This window comes from Sesamum indicum, linkage group LG7 (genome assembly GCF_000512975.1).
Source record: "Sesamum indicum cultivar Zhongzhi No. 13 linkage group LG7, S_indicum_v1.0, whole genome shotgun sequence".
NCBI classification, from domain to species: Eukaryota; Viridiplantae; Streptophyta; class Magnoliopsida; order Lamiales; family Pedaliaceae; genus Sesamum; species Sesamum indicum.
In genome coordinates, this window is record NC_026151.1 from 8,308,058 (window position 1) to 8,330,636 (window position 22,579).

The following is a 22,579-nucleotide window of genomic DNA, read 5'->3' on the forward strand; positions in this document are numbered from 1 at the left end:
TTTTCAAATCCTTCCACTTTCATTTTGAATTAGATGAAATTGTTTCTTTCGATGCTTCTTTCAAATTCAAATTATTTCAGACTATTTATAGGGTGTCATATAATTCTGATAAATTTCACTATGTAAAAACTCTTTGTATATTTCATAAATATTTATTCATATAGATGCAAATATATATTTGGGTAAAACAGCTTCTTCCTTACGAATATTTTTTTTATTGTTCGAAAAAATTACAAAACTTCCTTCGAATCAAAAATAATTATGTAGCCTCTGTATAGTGAGGTAGAAATTATTAATTTATCTTTATTGAATTAAAAATGAAAAAATATAAAAAAAGATTCGAGTGAGTAAATAAACAATCCATACAGCATATTAGTCCATAAAAATATTATAAAGCATTCTAAAAATATATATAAAGTTACAATTTATAATTTAAAAAGAGTATTTTGGTCAGTTTCAGCATAAAATTTAGATGAAAAAATTGAGTTTGTTGTTAATTGTATCCTAAAATCAGGGAATAGTTGTAATTTATAAATAATAAGTAGGTATTTATAATTTTGTAAAATCATGGGGAGGTGAGTGTAATTTATAAAGTATATTAACACTAATTTATTGTATCTCATTCGTATCGCGCCACCATTATGAGCTAATGCGATTTCATAGAATTAGAGAGCATTAGGTTCTTACAATTCCCGTTCTAAAATTCTCAGCCGAAAATCTCAGCTTTCTGCAACAAAAATGGTTTCATTCGGGGAGCCGTGGCCGGAATTTAACGACGGCATATATTACCGTGACCTCGTCCGCGCCTCCGGATCCGGTACACCTCTACCCGCCGCAAAAATGTGTCTATAGATCTGTGTGTATGTGTGTGTGTGTGTGTGTGTTTGGGGTCAATAATTTGTTTGTTTTGGAATTTGTAGGTGCGACATTGATTGAATTCTACTCTAGGAAGTACGAGAGTTCAGCTCCTTTACACGGGTAACAGCTAAAGTTTATTGAAAGAAACTTGGTTGTGGAAGTTTAATTGATTGTGTACTGATTATTGAGCAGCTGGCTGCAGAGAATTCACAATAAGCAGATAACAATCGATGGTTGTCTTGCGACGGACCCCAATACGATTCTCAGGTTTTGGTTATGGTGTAAATTGATAATTGACTACTTATTGCAATTCAAGGGTGCTTTGAACTTGAGACGATCGCCCTAATCTATACATCATTTTCGTGGTTAGAATTGAATATTATTATTATTATTTTTTTATTTTTTTTTGATAGGGAAGGTGCAGAACTAGTTTATCATAGATTACCTTGGAAAGAGCCTGATGCTCCATACTTGCTGGAAATTCTGTATGAGGACAATGATGTGGTAAAAGAATAAACTTTATGTGGGTGCCTACAAATCATATGATTTGATTATTGTGTTATAAGTGTTATATATTAGCAACATGCATTAGTGAAATTCATGTATGGATTGTGTTGGCTATTTAAGGATTTCGAACCAAGTCTTTTCATTTCGTGTATTTCTTGGAAGCATTTTCCTCTAGGAAAACATGAATAAGAATATTGGAAATGGTCACGATGAACTACTCTAATTCAAGTGGAAATTCTTAAGTATTAAATAAATGGTAAATACTTTGACACAGAGAACAAACAAGGAAAAGATAACAGCTTAAGAAATGGTTGTTGAATCTCAATACTCAATTATTATCTTAAGCATTAGTATGGTGAAAATCGTACTTCTGCTTTATTCTTTTGATGAAAATATCTTGCAATGTATGGAGAAATAAGCAACTACAGCAAATGAGCAAAGAAGTGTGAAGTGTGGCTATTTAACATGTCCACTTAATTATTGTGTCTTTTATGCTAGTGTTAGCTGTTGGTGTATCATATCATCTAAAATTTTGTTAGTGCATTCAGATTGCTCTGAACAAGCCCTCTGGATTACAAGTTCTACCTGGAGGATTATTCCAGCAGCGGACGGTCTTGACACAACTCCAATTGCGTGCAGGCAACCTAACTACATCAGGATGTCAAGAAGCCCATCCTGTTCCAGTTCACCGACTTGGAAGGGGCACATCAGGTTAGTCTAATGTAAATCAGATTCTTTGTGTGAATAGTTTTTCAATAGTTAAACCTCTTTTTTTTGGGTACATTTAAATTCAAAATGCTCATCTTTTGTATATTCTTTTCCATGTGTGCCTACAGACAGAAATTATAACTAAACCAGAAATGATAATGCCAACAATTAAGTCGTGATTCTAGTCACATAATTATAAGGACAAATGAAGTTTCTCTTAATTTTGGATTGCAGAAATCATTTTAGACTGCAAGTTGGTGCTTTTTTAACATTTAAGTGACCATATGGAAGCTTTTATAACAGTATACTTTTCTTTCTGCTGTAAAGGAGATTGACAGTTTTGCAAGATCATATAGAAGTTGCATTTTTTTTCATTTCTTTTTCTTTTTTTTTTTTTTGGGTTGTTGCACCAGGAATATTACTTTGTGCAAAAACAAAGCTTGCGAAATCTCGTCTTGCAGCTTTTTTCGCTGATGGGACATCAAATGTCGGGATATATAGGTGGGTGAAAACAAACTATTTGGTCCTTTGCTTGTTTCATCTCCCACTTGCTCTTAACAGATTCTGTGGTTGATTGTTATAAAATCAATAAAGCAGCGATAATTTTAGACTTGTCAGCTGAATATAGCTTCTTGGATGGATAAGTCCTTAATCTTTGTTTGGTATGTATTACATGGGTTCTTGATGCTATCTAGCCTTGTTATGTGTACAGAAGAAATGATCCACAGCAAAAAGCAGGAAGGAGTATAACAAAAATATATCGAGCCCTTGTGAGCGGGATAATCATTGAGGATGAGGTAATAAAACTGCACCACTGTTCTCCATTCTCAGTCCTGTTTCATCGTTTTCTCTTTGTATTGATTATTTGAACTTCCATAGAATCCATACTGAAAAGATACCCATCATACATGAACAATCAGTAACCACCATGTCTATTTTTTCCATTTTGTTCATATTGTCATGCATTACTGTATATCTTGGCAGATTATCATTGAACAACCAATTGGGCTGGTCAGATATCCTGGTGTAGCCAAGGGGTTGTATGTTGCCTCTCCTTCAGGTTTTGTAATTTCTATCAAATATCATGCATTACCATAAAGATAATGCCTAGGTCTTTTCCTCTTTTGGATTTTCTTTTCCACCATTCTATTGTTAAAAGAGACCGGCAACCCCCATCCCCCCAATTATCAGGGAAACCAGCCTTGAGCAAAGTTGTTGTTTTGGAGAGGGACATGCTGAGAAAATCCACATTAGTCCAGGTTTGATGATTGCAAAGATATGACTGCATCAATCTGACCTCTTTCTTTGGCTGTTCTTAATAATGTCTTTTCAGTTATAACATGCTAGTTTGAGTGTCGCAAACAGAAGAACTTCTCTTAAATTCACGTAGGCTACGGCAGTCTGTATAAATGCTTGAAAGTATTTGAACCTCGTTAATGAACTGCTTTCTTTATTTGCAATTCAAATGCTACAATTGTCTTGGCTCAGTAACATTCTTTACAATTTTTTTCTTTTATCAAAATAAACAACATTTAAAGGTGAAGCTCATGAATTCCCACTGCTGCACTTTTGAAGCTGAGTTGCATAACTAGTCTGTATAAGTTATTTGACATTTTAGTGGTCTAAGTGGTGGTATTTTATTGGGGGTAAAATCCAACACCATGCAACATTTTATGGACATCAAGCCAAGATATGAATTTTATTAGTCACAATACAATGATTTGGTGAATAAAATTTAGCATATCTACTACTACATTGATAAGAAAAGAAAATTGTTGCACAATCTTAAATGTAGAGTTGAGATGAGATCTAAGAGTTTGTACTTCAAGCAAGCTGAGTGATGTTCAGATGGCAGATGTGCATCTAGAATTTTCTAGTATTGGTAGGAAAATCTTGAAACCTATTATTATTAACGCGTATTAAAAATTGATATACCTATATATTAGTTGTCACTTTCTCAGAATTTCACTATAGATTTTTTGTGTGAGAAGGTTGAAATTCAATCAGGGAGGCCCCACCAAATCCGCATTCATGTTTCTTTCATTGGGCATCCACTGGTAGGTAAGTCCCAAAAGGTTTTAAAGTTTCTTTGTCATCAAATATTAAGCTCATGGTCGCAAGAAGTTTATGAAATAAATAAGAAGTTCCTTCAAGTTCTATTGGAGAAATGTTGGAATTCATTAGTTGCTGGTTGCAAATAGAATGGCTCCTTTTTTGTACTTGCCTATTCTACGGTTCTTCCCACTTGATCTGGCAGACAGCCGAGCCAAACCTGTATACCTCTACTCCCCCCCCCCCGCCCCATCATCCCCCTACACCTAATTCACTGAATAATTGGCACCTATAGTTTGGGATGTGTATTTGACAACAATAGTCTGCCTCATTTCAAACTTACAATCTTCACATTGCTTGCTGAAACATTTTGCTGTAGATTGGCATACTATAAATGTTCTTATATATTCTTCTGCATGCCATTTCTTAGAATTTATGAGCACTGACAACTTCTTTACACAAAGCCAATGTTCTTGGGAGAGTATAGTTTTGTGTGAATTAGTTTAGAAACTTTGAAATTATTTTTGCCAGATAATTTTGGTCAATACATGTAAAAGAACTGATTCGACCACAATATACTGTGTAAAAAGAAATTATACCTACGCTTGGATATTACACAGAAAGAAGGTTTTGTACTTCTTCAACAACCATGTGTCCTAATTTGGGAAGAGTTTTTACTAAAAGTAGATTTTCATTGGTTTCAAAAATTTTACATCCGTGAAGTTCAAATATTTGTTTCTTTTTGGCAATAGCCATGCTCTGACAATATTTTAGTGCTTAGCAGGTGATCCTCTTTACGGTACAGGTGGGCAACCGAAGTGTTCGAATCATGAAGTTGTAAATCAAAGTTTTGCTGAAGATGGGTACAAAATGATACTGGCTGTTTTAAATTCTTATTTGCTATTATCATGCATCCATATAGTTTTCTAGGTGCCTATGCTTCTATTATGACATGAATTGGAGTGTACCATATTTAAGAGGTCGTACAGACAAACAGGCATTAACATCATTAGAAAGTTACAGTTGATAGTTATGTACTATTCCTTTGCCAACAAATATATTACTAAAAACCTTTTATGTTCTATAAACAAGAATCCAGCCATCATTTCAGGCTGTGGCTATCGGAAACTCAGATGTAATGATCCACTGGGAGGTGGTTCAAGTCTCGAGCTCTTGTCATTGTTTCTGTTTATAACATTACCATGGAATGTAGTCAGCCCATTGAGACCCATCTCATTGCTCACACAGAGTGCCAACGGTTTATGCATTTTAAATTGTTGATAGGCCTCAAGTCGAATTTTGACTGAATTACATCTGCCACCAATTGCTATGCAGTGAAAGTGGAAATCCTATAATCAAATATCAGAGGATTCCATGTAAGCTAGAAAGCATTAGAGATTGTATTGTTTCTGTCCAACCAATTTCAGCTGAACTAGTTACTTATGTGTTGAAGTTTTTTTTATGTTCTTGCATCAAGAGATTGATAGTTGCTAGTTATTAGCATCTTGACTCGGTATGTTTATTTAGCAGATTCTGGATAAATGTTTGTAGCTTTTACTGTGCTATTTCTGTTTTAATTGCTTAATTTTATTTTCACAAGGCAACTATTTGGAGAATAACAGTACTCCATTTTGGTTTCAGAGGATATGAGAGGCCTGGAAAACCTGTTCCTGGAGACTGTGGATACCATTTGCATGCACATCGGCTAGTTTTTCCCCATCCTGTAACAAATGAGGTAGCTAATGGAATATGCATGTTGCATCATTATACCTTCTGATGGCTGATATAAATATTGGGATATTGATCTCTTGTTCATTTATTCATGTTCAAAGCATTGAGTTGGATAAGAGCCTACTGAACTTTTGAAGTAAAAAGTTTTAGATTCTATATTCAATTGTAATGGTTAATTGCATGCTAAAACAACTGGCAGAATTTTACATGGATCAGAAGTTTTGATGAAAACCCGACAAAGAGTCGTAATTTCTTTAATAGTTATCACAAAGTAGTCATGCAAGTATCCTTTTTCTTCTTGATATTCCTGTAGGATTAGTAACTCAGAGTGAGTTTTATCTATACAGTAAGTCATAATATTTCTTTTGAAACCGCAGGATTTTGTGCTGATAAAATCAGGTCATGTTATTTTTATGAACAGGATTAGGTATACAATGAAAAAGAAAAAAAACTTATACCCTACTAGGATAACATTTAATCTACTCTCTAGCTGTTTAGACTGTCAGCAGCTTCAAGAAAGCGTGATTATCAACATGTGATGTAAATGTGAAGTCTTTTGTGCACTGAACTCAGGTTCTGACTGAATCCTTGTTTTAGCATCCAAAAATATCCAATTGCCGTTGGAACTCAAAGTGAGAGCAATGAATTTTGTAAGAAACTTTTTGTGGATCACAAATTTTATGGAAGTTATATGTTACAGATCTCTTCATTCTGCAGATAATCAAAATTACCTCACCTCTCCCATCTATTCTACTGACAACGGAAGAATCCAACGCACCTCTCCCATCTATTCTACTGAGAACAGAAGAATCCAACGCAAAGCACGCTTCATGAGCATGTAGGGTGGAAATGCCAAGCTGTAATATGTTCATCCTACTGGTTCTTGTTAGGGTCATTGACAATCCAAGACTAGTCTTCCACATCATAACAAACTTTAAGATATGATTCTTTGTTCTATTTGAGGGGGTGTGTGCGTACGCATAGGCGCTTGTTAGAAGTGCCCTTGTGGATTACTGTTGTAGTTTATGTGCAGTCATCTTGCTGTGGGGATAAAATGCACTCAGGTTTCTGACCTAATTTAGGCTTCTGATGTAATAATCTTGTTCCACCAAACTGGAATAAGCTAATTTTCCGAGATCTTATGTGTACCCCCACTGTTCAGGATGCGGGAAAACAATCATATAAACGTAACTTCCAAAATAGACGGAGATAAGGTACAGGCACAGAAATCGTCACAAAAGTGAAATAGTGATAACAACAATAAAAACCACTCACAATCACATCCGGATGCCACTGAGTAATTTCCAGGCCTGCTGGATACAACACACAACTTGCATTTTTGACGACTTCTTTGAAGAAGAGGGGTGAATAGTTTGTAAGCAATTATGATTTGTTCATGAAGTCGTCGAGTTGAAGAATGGAGTGGGGTCCCATCACTTGGGTTAGGTAAAACTAACAAAACATGATCACGTTATGCTGTCCCACCGAAGTTGAAATCCTTCACGGGAATTTCCATACTCCACAGCAGATGCAACTTGCAGTAAGATTATTACATCATGTGTAACAGACATTCAATCAAGTTTTCTTGAGTTGTGTCACCTACCACAATTATTCCTAGTGAAAAACGGTTCCATCCCAATCTCAGTGGCTTTTGGAACATGATCCGGTTATGTCAAAAAAACTCACCCCCACTTTGGGTTGATATTCAAGCAAATTAGAAATACAATAATACACCATGCATATGACATATGACACCATAGCCACTTGATTGACACAATACAATTTGAGAGAAGACATGATTGAGGAGCCAAAACACATCTGAACAAGAATTACAATGATTCTTGATGGACAATACAACTTATACATATAAATTACTTCTACAGCTACAATTTCCATAGCTCAAGAAGCTCACTAATGTTCACTGCCATTCACACGAAGAACAGAAAACTAACCCTTGCAAGAGACGTGCAAGAAAGACAAGAATTGCATGGTTAACCAGTAAACCCAGTAATGTTGTGAAGCTCTTCAGGGAGGGGTGACATCAAAATCAAGAAATACGGCTGCACCGGAACAGAAATTCCTCTTTCCCCTCCAAATTGTTTGATAGAGATTATTCCTGTACTTCGATCGAATACAACAAATACAAAGCTCCTGCAATATTACAAGATCTAGAAATCTTCTGACCCAAAAAGATGGAATTTCTAAAACTGTCCACTGCCCTACCATAACTGAGTTAGAACACAAAAACTATAATACAAGAGACAAGAGTAAGAAACCTTGCCTCCGAGGGCGTCTGCTAGAAGCGCCCTTCCCACATCTGCTACCTGCCAGTGTCCCCATTACTTCTCCATTTATCATCCTCTCTAATTACATTTCCTGCCTGACCATTGTAATTTTGAGCTTTAGCATAGTGCATTTTGATGGCAGTTACAGGATCTGAAACACCAGCGCACTGTCCTCCAACAAGAACCCCTCCTCTTCCAACAACATTAATTCCCACCATCCCTCTCGCTTGCTGTTGCATCACTCCCGACACTGCATCAAATCCGTTTCTTCTTTGCATCTCAGAGAATACTGCGTCTTGTGATTGCTTCATATCTATGGTAAACGACTGCAACTCTTGCCTTAATACCTGATAGTCTGCTAGTCCATTGCTACTACTCAGATCTCCACTTGGAAAAACAGAGACATCATTCCGGGGACAGTCATTGCTCCTAGCGACTCCATGAAATGGTGGCTGCTCCAATTCCCCTGCAGAGGTGGAATGATTACTAAAAGCGGCTGGATATTTGGTCAACAGAAGAGTTGAATCAGGCAAAGGTGGGAAGCCAGTCTGTGTCCTGTTTCCATCCCAGAAACTAAAACTCCTAGCAGAAATATTCTCAGAGCCCAGATCATTACAGCCAAACTTTGACTGAGAAGCATCTGAAATACCCTTTTGATCAGCACTGAATTTCAGGTTCAGTGACTGGCAACCTGCTTTATTATGCTGGGCGTTATCATCTCTTTCCTGAACACAAGAATTACGTTTCTGCTGGGAGGATATCAAAATTGTACCAAACAACTTGACATCACCACTCCTCGAAGGTTTATCAACATCAGGTGAGCAACCAGATAGCGGCCTGGTATGATCCCTGCCCTGTTCTTGAGATGGAAACACAGACTGGACATCTTCACTCTGATGTCTTGAACTAGAACATTTTTGAAGGGTGAATTCTGTATGCCTGTCTGAATGCAATTTTCCATCCTGTTTGGGGATATTCCGAAGTAGTACATGTTTTTTGGAGTTGACATCCCCATTTATCTCCTTCACAGTCTGCACTGAAACTGGGTACCCCTTCAGAATCTGGGAAGATTCAGGACCTAATGGTGAGCAACCTGAAATATACTGTTGGCTCTCACCTATCCTAACAATTTTCTGAGATTGCTTTTTACTGATCCTATTAGTATCAACATTTGATAGAGCATTACTACCCGAGTGTCTTTGATACTTAATGGGAACAGAAAACAGTATCGATGATTCAACAGATGCTAAGTGACCATTCTGCGCCACTGAGATACCAAGAGATTTTTCTGTAGAACAGGCTTCAAGGTCAGCCTCCTTTTGGCATCCAGATTCAACTTGCACAGATGAATGCGCATCAAAGGAAGGATGAGCAACTTTTCCAGCCAGCTGCGGTTCAGACTTAATCTCACTTGCTGCACAGTTCACTACAGTCACTTCACTAGAATTAGCATCTCTGCCTTCAACTTTCTTCTTGTCCAAATTATCTTCAGGTGAGACAGGCCCTACTCCTCCATTCTCTTCCCAACAATGCCCATCAGAAACCTCAACCAAAGCCTTGTTATCAGGATCGCTCAATCCATTCTGTAGGCCGTGGTCCTCTCCCTCATCAACGCGTACAGATGCTATATTGGACAATACAACTGAGGTTCTAATTTCCAGTGCAGATCCACATGCACCATTGTTTTCTTTGCTCTCCACATTGAAGTCCATAACTGGCCTATCATCCACCTGCGTATCAACCATTAACAAATTCTTTACAACAGGTTCTGCAGCCTTAGGATCAAGAGGACACGCTACGCTAGTATCCCCAGATATCTTAAAATCAGGCTTTAGATTGTGTGTTCCTGCTATATCAGATTCACAACTGAACTTCATGTCAGGAGGGAGCAGATCATCTTCCATCTTGCATTTTGAACCATCATCACAGATAACAGAACTAGTACGCACAACACAAGCATCTTCAATGTCACTACCACCTCCATTAACATCATCAGATCCAGCATTGCCAGCTTCAGGCTGGATCTGATCCAACCCAAGACACTTCCGAGCCTTGCTAAAGAATATCTTGCACTGCTCCCTGGATCTTGTTCTGACACATTGCGAGATCATTAGAAAATCCTTGGCATAAGATGAGACTGCCTGAATGAAGATGGCTTTCTCCTCATCAGTCCAATCAGTAGGATCCATCTCCCCACAGCTCTCATCTGAGCACTCATCGTCAATATTCTGTGTGACATCAGGGGTCAAAGGACGCTTTATGCAAGAAGTGACTCTCTGGCATTTCCAATCCTGATACCCATCAGCCGGATCAACAGAACTTGTGATGCAAGAGCTCATGGCCTCAGATGATAGAGAACCACAAATACCAGCCAACACATCGGCAGCTACAGTTTCATTACTGTACATATCCAGACTGTTTGATCTCTGCAATGGACCGTCGTCGATCCTTGGCGCTTTATGAGAACTAGATGCAAAAGAGATCCTAGATGCACATTTCCGCTGAGATTCTATGACATTATTAACATCTGCAATTATGGAAGCTTCTCCGAGTATATCAAGAGAAGCAGCATTCATCTCACGATTCCATCTTTTCCCAGTTCCAACCAAATATGTCGAAGACTGAGACTTTCTTTGCTTTGCAAAGTCTGTCTTATTTCTAGCTCTCTCAAAGCATTCTGACTTGTGATTTTTGTAATAAAACTCAATGCAATCCGCTGCTGTTTTCCGCTGCAGAAAAGATGCAATCTTCATGAAGTTTTTCCCAAAAATAGCAAGCTTATCAATGAAAATTTCCCTCTCTTCAGCTGTCCATGGGTTGATCAAAGACCTTTCTCTTTCAGCAGCACGGGGATCTTCCACAAGACCATTATTTGAGATAAACCTTGACATCCTTATCTCCTTCTCCAAAATTAAAGCCGGCATCTTTAGAGAATTCCTACAGGGCTTGAATGCTGATTCTGAAAGCAACCCATTAACAAACTCAACTACTTCTTCTGCAGGCACTGTTCGAGGGCCCCCAGCTGCAACACAGGAAGACAAATATGTGAAATGTCAGAAGACATGGCCGAATCAATTTTTTTCCCATTTTACAGAAGTCAAAAGCAAATGAAAAGAGGAATTCAAGCAATGACTGCAATATGTGCAAATTACATATGTACATCATTGTGAATTATTATAACAGAAGGTAGAGAAAGGAGTCACTTTGAGGGCTCATGTTTGTGAATTTCTAGAACAGGATCAAACCATTTCTGCAACACACTTTACACAAAAAAGACATTAAGGATTTCTCTCAACATCACCCCTTGCAGAGTGTTCCACTCGAAGTGGCGATATATTTTAGATGCTGATGCTCCACATCTATGAGAACTATCCTTCATCAATCAGTACCTCACTATTCCAAATTATCAGCACCCAGATTTAAGCAGATCCCTTGTGCACAAGAAGCAGAATCTGAGCATTACGCTATAACATCGTATAGTCCTAGAGTTTAGGCTTTGAATCCCAACAACAAAACTTATGAACTGATTACAAGTTATCTGCAATTTGAATCGCTGATTGTATAACTGTGCACACATATTAGCTTCTCAAAGATCTCATACTAAGGTACTTGAAACACTTAATAAAATCCTTATATGTACAACTTCTACTACAGAGAAGGTGTAAGTTATAAGCCATGGGAAAAATTAGAATAAAGTCAAATACTAAAATTCTAAACAATCATTATAAGGGAGGTGCATGCTGGACTGGAGTAAGCTAATTCATAAAATTATTTCATTGTGTTGTGTTGATCCTGAAATACTTTTAAAACAATCCTTATGTGATGATGCATGATGCCCTGAACTTATAAATGCTTAAATCATCATTTTAAATCATAAGCATACAAAATTACCACTTTTGCCTCATAATTTACAAAACATTCAAGAGATACCCCCACTTTTAGATAAAACTTCAAGATGTTGTTATGGTCTTTTGCCTCGGGGAAAGGCCAAAAGTAACCACTGCAAACAATCCCCTCTAAATAAACCTTTAAGCTTCAATGCCACCAATAGTGGGTGCTGGTAATCCCCTCCACTTCAAAGAGAAACCATGGAGAAGAAAAGGGAAGACGAGCAGCAAAAACCAAAAACAAATATCCAAATAAGAATTAGCCTATCTTAAAAAACTGCTTTGAGATCGAGAAGCAACCAACAGTCCCAAAAACTGAATTCTCCGTATTGGAGAACAAAACCTAATAGATGGCCAAACTTGACATCTTAGAGGCGTATTTGGGGAAATATATACACTGAAAAAATCCGTAGACTCCATTACATGCAAATGACATGTTCAAGGAAATATCAAAAGTTTAGGACGGAAAAGGAAAAAGATCAGGGGTTATAGGTAAAAAGCAAGCTTAATCCATTTTTATCACCTAATACAACACATACAAGGGTCTCTCTCTTGTTTTTGGTTGGTCTCCCATCAATGCATAATCTTCACAAAAAGAAACTAACAATAATTACGTAATATGATAATATTCAGTCAAACTTTAAACAAGTTTTATTCAATGAATTGTTGTTCCATAGACTGAATGTAAGACAGACAATTGGATGAAGTGCAACAATGACCACGACTAGCAGTGGCTTAAAGGTTAGCAACAAAAGGTGTACCTGCAATGCATAACTTTCTTCCATGTTATGGCAGTGTTAAAAATGGTAAAAATACTGTAGCTAGGGAAGGATCAATATCAAACAAGAATAGCTACTGAGGAGAAAAACACCTTGCAACTAAAAATGAATGGCATACTATGGAGAATATGATCTCCTAAGTACAAAAGGCTGCATGCACAAGCCTGTGCATGCCCGCAAAACATCTCACTTAATGGGGCTTGAATTTAAGAACTGTCAAGAAACAAGCATCCCCAGCAATCAGTCTCAAGATGATCATGTTGAACATGATATAATGGACTTATAACCCCGCATAACCTAGAAGACTTTCCAAACGAGAACTTCGGTTCACCCCATCCCATTTTAGGAGACATCATTTTTAATATGACTAAAACCTCATCTTTCTTCTGGATTTTTTTTCACCACATTCTCTTTGGTCTGTTTTTTCCTTATACAAGACATCCCTTCTCCAGTTACTCTCCAAACTCTATCTTTTGCTCCATCATTGTGGGAGCTAGACCATTGACAGCAAGTATACACCATTATCATTGCCAAGAAGATGAAAGTCCAGGAACTATAGCAGGAGAGAGAGAGAGGAAAGAGAGAGGAAAGGAGAAGATAGAGATAAAAGAAACTTCTTGCTTACCAGAAAACAAAATTCGAGAGCGACTGGATGAACGATTCCTTTTATACCCAGTCCGACTTGGATCCAACTTCTTGTGAGACTTTCCCCGAAGACTCCTTACGGAAACTACGCGACCTTCCTTCCAGAAATGCTGAAATACCTTAAACTTGAGGGTAAGAACCTTCTCCTTAAATCGGAGGGACCGCTTCCTCATCAGAAACTTCTCCTTAATTACCGAAGAACCCCCTGGAAAAGAAGTGACACCTGATGCAATCGAAGTATTAAAAAGACACTGCTGAGTAGGCAACGACTTATTCAACTCCTCCAAGGCCCTTTCCGCTGAATCTTTATTGGAAGCCACTATAGAGTGATAAATATAATCTCCATCAGAATGAACATTGTCATCACTAGAAAGATTTTGACAGTTAGCCACAACAGGTTTATGAGCATCAACATGACAAGTTTTCTCATCAGGGCCAAGACCATTCTCTAAGCATGTCTGATCAAAGGTACTGGCATTGTTTGAGTCCATATTCACAAAACCTTCCACACATCCTGCTGTCTCAGAAGGAAAGGCATCCAGCCCAGAAGGCAGCACCTCAATTAATTTAGATGTGGCACTGCCTGGACTATCAATCTCCCTATCTTTGAACATCACATGCTCGTCTTCAGGTGCAGCGGATCTATTCTCTATCATGCCCTGGGACGAAACAACCTTCAAAGGAGTAGGTCCAACAGCAAAACTGGAAGCAGCAACTTGTTCTTCATAAGATTTTACATGACACTCTCCTGGCAGCACGCTCGATGCAGCTGGACAAGGACAGCAACTTCTAGGTTCAGCTGTCAGTCTCTTGAGCTCAGTTTCAAGCGAATCTATCTCAGATTCAGTTACCTCAAGTGCTTTCAATATGTCAACCTTCCATACCAACAACTTATTCATGGAGGTGTTCCGTACATAACCTGTTTCAGCAGAACTTTGATCATCGGATTGTAGCAATTCATTTATCAAAGAGCTCAAATTGGCAATGGATGTGAGCTCCAAGTTCTCTAAACTAAACATTGGTCCCTCATATTGAGTCTGGGACATAATACTAGGTGAACAGCTTAAATTAGTGGCGTCATGATCAACTCTTGCTGCCTTGATGGATTCTTTCTCCTCAACACCTGTAATGTCAAAAGAATACGGAATGAGAAGAAAACTTTGCGTAAGAGGGGAACACAAGCAACTTTATCAATTATGCAAACAGCAATCAACCTCACTTCTGCGACAAGCAGGCAGATAAAAAACAAAAGGAATTTCATATTCCCACCAACAACTATGGCGAAAACAGGGAAAAAAAACTTCCCTCCAGAGTAGAGAGGACACTTCCAAGAACAATTATCAAGCACTCCTTCATCAATTCTACAAATTGCACCACCAACCGCATACAAAAAAGAAAGGTCATATCATGAAAACAAATTGCTAGCTCATAAGACTAATGGTGCATAAGCTCACCACCATTCAAGATATCGAATAGGTAAATCAAGTACAAAGCTTTTTACCAAACAGATAGGACTTGCAGGTCCTTTGGTAAGAAGTAAATCATTTTCACATTATAAGGGGGAGTTTGATTCTAGACAAGAAAAATTGAATTAATGATATGCCATGCCCACTTCTCTTAATACGTACTAATTAAGCAGTTGGAAATTCAAACAAGTACTACCGTCAAAGACAACATTAACCAGGCCTACTCCAAGAAGAAGCAAGAATTCACAAGTGATAAGCCAACTAGAAACATAGCAAGTAAAAGGAGCAAAAGTAACAGGTAATGGATCTCTAGTGAGGAAAGGAAAAGCCATTATAAACACAATAGGTATTCACCTTCCAAGTTTGCTCACCATGCTCAACGCACGTTAGAAAAGCCTCATTTCGAGGAAAAGGTGCGGAAGGAAAAGGAGACAACGGAGGGATCTGAATCGTGTAGTTTTTTTAAGCAACATCCGGAAAGAGACTCATATGAACTCGACAAATAACACATGATATATAAGCAGTTGCTTTTCCATATTGATTTCCTTTCAATTTCACTATACATCTTTTTACCTCATTAGTAGACAATGAGCTCTAACAATAGGTTAAATATAAGCAGCTGTTTGTCCATGCTCGTTGCTTTTCTATTTCATCGCATAAAACCTACCTCATTAGTAGACCATTAGAAGCTCATCTGAAGTTCTCTGAGAGCAACATCCAAAAAGAAAGAATATATTTCCAATTCAGATCATGTATAGTATTAATTTGCTGCATCTCATTAGCAGCATTACAACCCATTAAACTATCCATTAAATGCCTCCAGTTGCTATATATACTCCATCCATCCTGCACCGGATTCACGTCCCACTATGTATGAAATACTACTAGAAATTGTAACATTTTTCTCAAATGACCCTTCTAGATTATTTTTCTACTAAAAATTTCCTATTTAAAATAAGATCACATGTTTCTCAATGTCGAAATATGGATATGAGCATCATCAAAGCATACAATATTGAATTCTCTGGAGGAAAGGGGGATAGTGCTTCAAAGCAACACCTAATTAAATTCAAAAGCTTCTCTAATTCTTTTGAGGTGTTCATTTCATAACAATGAAGTTGCAGAAGACATTTTGTGCAAGGATGATTTTGCACAAAAGTCTAATTCATCAATTATATGATTAAATCCGTAACAATTTAGCCGCTATTCAAGATGGGTGAGACAGAGTACCAGCACCCACCATCATTAACTACTTGGTTTACAACTCGAATGGAATCCATGCATACAACTCCTTCACGTTACAAGCAACAAATGATTAACAAATGAACAGGCAACTTGTTTTCTGGACTCTATTGTAGCTAAGCAAAAACAGTCGCTTACCAAAGGGAACTGCTGGTTTTGCAGTTTCTATAGGAACTTCTAGATTTCGGCACCACGCCCGAACTTCTTTTGCTCAAAGGTTCTAATGCTTTTGCATCCTTAAAGATATCGAATACATCGGGCATGATTAAAATAGAATGGGATCAAATGGAAGAAGTTTGTTCAAATCAGTCCACATACATTTACAATTGAAGGTAAATGCTGTAAACATAAGAAGATTCACAACACATGGAATGGTTTAAGAAGGTAAAACAAAGCCACTCAAATTCTCCCAAGCTTGACAATGGCTGATGAAGGCACTTCCGACCAATACCAAACTCCATACGTATGTACAGTTATATCCTCATTGACCAAAGGTAGTTTTTGGTAAAGACAACTGAAAAATATTATCTTTATCTTACAGAATCCACCTCAAACTACTTCTAAATTCAGAACCACGGTCGTGTTTTATAGTTGGGACCATACTCAATTCGGTACTTCATGCAATCCAATGTTATCAGGAAAATTTAGGCAGCTAGAAACAAACTTATAAGCTCCTTCATCAAAGAAGCCGTTAATTATCGTCCCAGTCATCAGTTCTTCCCAGCACTTTGAAATCCGTAGCCTTTATGGGATGCCTGTCCAATCTATATCGAACAAGATAATGCTAAATCTCCTTTTGATGTCGATTGTTTCTTTAAGTAGCTAGAGGGACTTGATCTTTATCAATCACGTCAGCCACCTAATTGTTGTATGAAGTAACCGTCTAGGGTCCTTTCAAGTAGTTCAATCTCTACAACATCAAGAAACATCTAAATCTGTAACTTTTTTGGCCATTGGAAAACTCTAATGCCAATAGTCTCTTAAATCTGTTATTTAAACTATACAATGATCTATCAGCGATGCAAGGTTTTTGGAGGCAAACAATTACAAAATTGCACAAATGTCAAAAGCAAGTTGGATCGTGGAGGACCATTTCTTGAGTTTGATCTCACATTCTGAGATGGCTGCAAATTGCATACAAAGATAGTGTCGTGAATAATTCAATCTTAGTCCTTTTTCGCCTTTAAAAGTCCTATATTTTTCTATCCTGTCCTCCTCACAGAGATTAAGGCTGTACTTGGCATGTAGAAGAAACTAGCAATGCTGTCATTTTCCTCTTTGTCTGTCTTTTTAGATGCATGATTAAGACAAGTTTAAGATGACAATAATGCGATAGGCCAATGAAGCCTCTTTTGATTGGTTTGTTTTAAATGCATCAGCATTAACAGTTCAATTCTTAAGGAAAGAAATAAAAGTACCATACAAAACATATGGCGTGAAAAACAATTTGCTTTCTACCATGTTGCCTCCTTTCTGTGGAAGCTAATTCTAATATGCAGAAAGATTTATTTCTAGCTTATAAGTAAATGTCGTGCACAGAGAATAAATAAGTTAGCTTTGTATGGAAACAAAAATTAGAAAGACATATATCCTTTGCAGGTTGGGTGGTTGATGATTTTTGTTGCTTTTAGAAAGACATATAGGCGAATAGGAACTAATCAATAAGCAACAGAGATGAGGAACAGGTGAAGTCCTAAGCAAAGAATGTCATAGATTACCTGGTGAAGAACTACAAGCAACCGAAGATGGAGTAGCAGGTGATGCACAATCTGACAGACTTCCAATTCGAGGACTCTTATCAAGCACGTTAACAGAAGGTGACTGCATATTTTCTGTATTAGAGACATTCACAACCAGTCCATATTTTGGCGTGCCATCTTCAGGGCCTTCAACTTTCTTCTTTTCATACTTTGCGAGACCCTCACCCCAGCCAAGACGCGGCTTCTTCCTGGAACTGGTCTCATCTTGTGGTGCTGGAGCAGTGGACAAGACAGAAGCAGCAGCAGGTGACTGAGGTGGTGCCACATTCTTCTGTTGTACCTCAGCCACTACCTCGGTAGACTCCACACCCATACTCTTGGAGCTACTCGAATGGCTGAAACCAGAGCCCCTTGAAGTCAAACTTCCCGACCGAGTCCATTTCAGAGGCTTCCAATCTATAGATCCCAGGCCGTTTTCTTTCACAGATTTCTGACATGAGCTTGATGGTCCATCAGCAGTGCCACCATTCTTCTCGTGCTTCTCTTTCTCGTGCTTCTCTTTCACAAGAGTTTGCAAATGAGACTGATCTGACACGGTATTAGGAAGAGGATGAGAGGAGTCATCGGTCTTACTATTGATGTTATCACATGTTTGGATATTCTCTACAGACTTCTGATCAGTAACCTCGGTGGTGGGTCTCCAAGGACCACTGGATGATGCAGAAGGTTCCCAAGAGGGAGATTTCCAATCTTTCTGGCTAAGGGATCCCCTATGTTCCCTGCTATTCCTCAAATACCTTCCATCAGCACGAGATCCAAAAGGCCGGAAGTTATCATCTTCTAGGTTTCTTTCACCATACCTAGACCCAAAAGGCAGAAACCCATGACCAGCCTCGTCAGGATACATGTGCCAACCACCCTGCTTACCATGACCTTCAGTGGAAAACATTCAAACCCCCGAAAAAAGGGCCGAAAAAGAATCAACAAAAGAAAGAGACATCCCATAGAAGAACCAGACTGTATTAAATAATTCACATTACTAGTTCACAATTTTAAATATCTTAAAGCATGAAAATAAGCAAAGCAGGCATAGATCTATACAACACCAGCCACATCCCATTCTTTCGCTGCTGTTTTTTAACACATCAGATCTGCTCCAAATTCATCATGAAACTCCTCCAGAAAATACTATAAACAAAAAATGAGACCACAAACCCGTTTTCATGCCTAAGTTCAAGAAATTACATAAACTAAGGGTGAAGAACCTTCCAACCATAAGTTACTCAATATAAGAAAACTATTTTCTCTGAGCTAGCCAAAAATTTCCAGAACCGACTTTAACCACACAAAATCAGAAAATAAGGGAAAAAACCTAATCTGTCCCAACCACGATGAGAACTCAGTCTATATTACGAAATACGATTTTCTTTTTTCTTTTTTTTTCAATGAAAAACTCGTTATCAAATGAAAACGATAAAAAATAAAAAGATTGGCTTCTCAATCAACTACTCACCAGGGTGGATAGGGCGAGAGGAACGAAAATCAGAATACCAGCGCTGCTGCTGTTGATGGTTGTTCTGGTGATGGTGATAAGGCGGGGGGTGCGGCGGCGGCGCGTGGGGGTGGTGATGCTGCTCCCTCCATCTATTTTGTCCCCCGCCGCCGAATCCTCCGCCACCAAAGCGGGGGTCCGACCCGGATCTCTCGTGCTTCCTAAAATCCCTTCGATCCCAAGGCAATTGCTCCGGCGGCATCAAAATACCACTTATTCCTCTACTCCCGCAGCAGTTTCCTTTCGCCGCCTCCTTTCAGTCTCATCCAAAACACAACTCACCTCTACTCAGTTCACGCCAACCGTTCTTGATCAAATTTAGGGTTTCAGAGTTGCAGAAACAAGAAGAGGCCAATAAAAATTATGGGGGTTTTTTCTTTTTTCGGCCTTTTCTCTCTTTTCTTAGCAGGGTGGGGGTGGGGGGTTTGAGGAAAGAAGAACTGAAAATCCGGAGTCAGGCAAATGTGATAAGAGACAAAGGCAAGAGAGGAGAGAGAAAGAGGAGTGAGAGAGAGAGAGAGAGCGAGAGAGTGTTTTTGGATTTTCCATTTTCTTTTTCTTTCTTTTCGTAAGGGTTAAATATAGTGTGTATGTGAAGGGTTTTGTTACTTTGGAACTCTGTGTGGGGGCGCTTTAAGAACTTGTACCATATGGACCACACTATGGAAACTCTTTTTTTGTTTCCTAATTATTGTTTTAGGATAATTAATGTTTGTGTGTAAACAGCTATTTTCATCTTACGTCTCGTCGGTCTCGATGTCGGTCTGCTACGCTTCTTCTCATTGTTCAGTGATAAATTTATTATTGCGAATTGAATTTAAAGAGTGTTCAAAAAACAAACTGATGTGGAGATTTTAAAGAGTTTTGAATATATCAAATTTGAAGTGTACGTTTATTTTTCGTATACAGTATTTTAATATAGATAATAAGATGTATCTATTAATACTAACCAAATTTTTTGGCATAATTTGTTTTTATTTTTTTTAATAGGATATGTATAAAGATTTAAATAATCTATAGCAAGTCATTTTTTGTGTGATTATTTGTTTCAAAATTTCCTCTACGTAATTTTTTGCATGTATTATCTAACTTTTTTTTTTTTTTTAGAAATGCAAGGAATCACATATAATTATTTATTTTGAGTTCGGAATTCTTTTTATTGTGTTCAGTTTTTATTTTTTAATCCAACTAAAAATTACATAAATTGTTCTATATGTTTTACGAGCACAATTGAACTCTTAATAAATTAGAACTTTTTTATTTTTAATTTTTTTCACTTGTCTCTCATATTATTATGTATATATACATATACATATTAATTTTTAATTCAAACATAATATTAATTCATAAATATAAACAAACACTGATTAAGACATGATGTGGCATGTACGATAATTTTTATCCTTCAAAAATTAAAATTAGATACATGTTTTTTCTATTTATCGTTTTTTCAACTAATACAAAATATTAAATATTGAAATGAAATTTCCATTCAACTCCAAAATCCCATTGATTTTTAAATTAACTATTCAAAATTATTAAAAAATATACTGAAATAAAATACTTTTATTTGAATATAATAAATTGATACAGTGATTTCGACAGTCGTGAAATATTTTTTATTTTTGAATTTAATGTACCATCTATAATTCACTTGCATTATATTCTAAAATTTAATATCAAAATAAAAACACACTTAATATTACATAATCCACATTTTATTAATTTCTAAGTGGGATTTAATATAATTCTACTAAATTTTATTGGAATAAAAAGGAATGGCCCCCAAAAGTACAACTCGGCCAAGCAACTGCCGAAGGAGTCGGCTGCACCAGATCCCCACTCCATACGTGTGCGTGCGTGTGTGGGTTCGCGGATCTCAACGGAACAATTAATTCTCAATATAATCGGCTCTTACGTCCATTTGATTTTTTTAGAATTATAAATAATAAATAAATTACAATATTTTCAAACCAACCCACCCGGTTTCCGGTTTCCCTCTCTCTTACTTTTGCGCCCATTATTTTTCTTTATTCCAAAATTACCCTTGGTTAGCCGGCAATATTACAGTGGAGGTCACGTGCACCTCACGAGCTAATACAGTGGCAATTGGGCCTGCTGGGGCGGTTAGCCCATTCTCAGTTTTGGATTTTATTTAAGTAAACTAGCTGGCACCTCGTCATGTGTATTTAATAAATATTTTTTTTATATTTTAAATTATATTATAAATAATTAAAATATATAAATTCATAAATTATATTTTTAAAAAAATAAACAAAGAAACTAAAAAATAATTTAAGATTTATCAATATTATTAAATAATTGATGTAGTTAAAGTGAATAGAAATTACTTTTTTCAAAACAAAAAATAATAATTATGATTAATTTTTAAAATTATATATATAATTATAATATTTAAAAATTAGTGTGACGGTGTCACTAACTAACATTTGTCGATGTAAAGAATTTTATTTTTTATACTTAGTATATATAACAATTTGTGCGATGGTATCATTAGTGTAGAAGGACTTTTTATATATATATATATATTAGTATTGATTACAATTATACGAGAGATTGAATATAATTATAAAAAACTCTTTATTGTTTGAAAAATACAAATACTCTTTTTATTTTTAACGTCCGTCTAACAACGAGCCGTCCCGTAGTGGAGGTCCGCCTCACGAGCTAATACAGTGGCAATTGGGCCTGCTGGGGCGGTTAGCCCATTCTCAGTTTTGGATTTTATTTAAGTAAACTAGCTGGCACCTCGTCATGTGTATTTAATAAATATTTTTTTTATATTTTAAATTATATTATAAATAATTAAAATATATAAATTCATAAATTATATTTTTAAAAAAATAAACAAAGAAACTAAAAAATAATTTAAGATTTATCAATATTATTAAATAATTGATGTAGTTAAAGTGAATAGAAATTACTTTTTTCAAAACAAAAAATAATAATTATGATTAATTTTTAAAATTATATATATAATTATAATATTTAAAAATTAGTGTGACGGTGTCACTAACTAACATTTGTCGATGTAAAGAATTTTATTTTTTATACTTAGTATATATAACAATTTGTGCGATGGTATCATTAGTGTAGAAGGACTTTTTATATATATATATATATTAGTATTGATTACAATTATACGA

At 36.7% G+C, this 22,579-nt stretch overlaps 2 protein-coding genes across 7 annotated transcripts; one reads left to right on the forward strand and one right to left on the reverse strand.

Moving 5' to 3' along the window:
- LOC105166620 (RNA pseudouridine synthase 5) lies at positions 528 to 7,787 on the forward strand. Of its 6 annotated transcripts, XM_020695491.1 has the most exons (14): positions 528 to 817; positions 921 to 978; positions 1,051 to 1,125; positions 1,272 to 1,362; positions 1,914 to 2,076; positions 2,487 to 2,574; positions 2,786 to 2,870; positions 3,058 to 3,133; positions 3,265 to 3,332; positions 4,065 to 4,130; positions 4,900 to 4,988; positions 5,767 to 5,860; positions 6,430 to 6,488; positions 6,574 to 7,787. In XM_020695491.1, exons 1-13 carry the CDS (start codon positions 739 to 741, stop codon positions 6,451 to 6,453), a joined length of 1,056 nt encoding a protein of 351 aa, XP_020551150.1. In that variant the 5' UTR covers positions 528 to 738; the 3' UTR covers positions 6,454 to 6,488; positions 6,574 to 7,787. The 6 variants fall into 6 exon arrangements, 4 of the variants coding, with proteins under 4 accessions (XP_020551150.1, XP_011084350.1, XP_020551149.1 ...); XR_002287461.1 differs by lacking the exon at positions 6,574 to 7,787 and having other exon boundaries at positions 534 to 817; positions 4,910 to 4,988; positions 6,430 to 6,451; XR_002287460.1 differs by lacking the exon at positions 6,430 to 6,488 and having other exon boundaries at positions 536 to 817; positions 4,910 to 4,988; positions 6,574 to 6,621.
- On the reverse strand, positions 7,656 to 19,937 carry LOC105166619. Its single transcript, XM_011086044.2, has 4 exons — positions 19,374 to 19,937; positions 17,879 to 18,793; positions 13,433 to 14,575; positions 7,656 to 11,163 (listed from the first exon to the last, which is right to left on the reverse strand). Exons 1-4 carry the CDS (start codon positions 19,612 to 19,614, stop codon positions 8,177 to 8,179), a joined length of 5,286 nt encoding a protein of 1,761 aa, XP_011084346.1. The 5' UTR covers positions 19,615 to 19,937; the 3' UTR covers positions 7,656 to 8,176.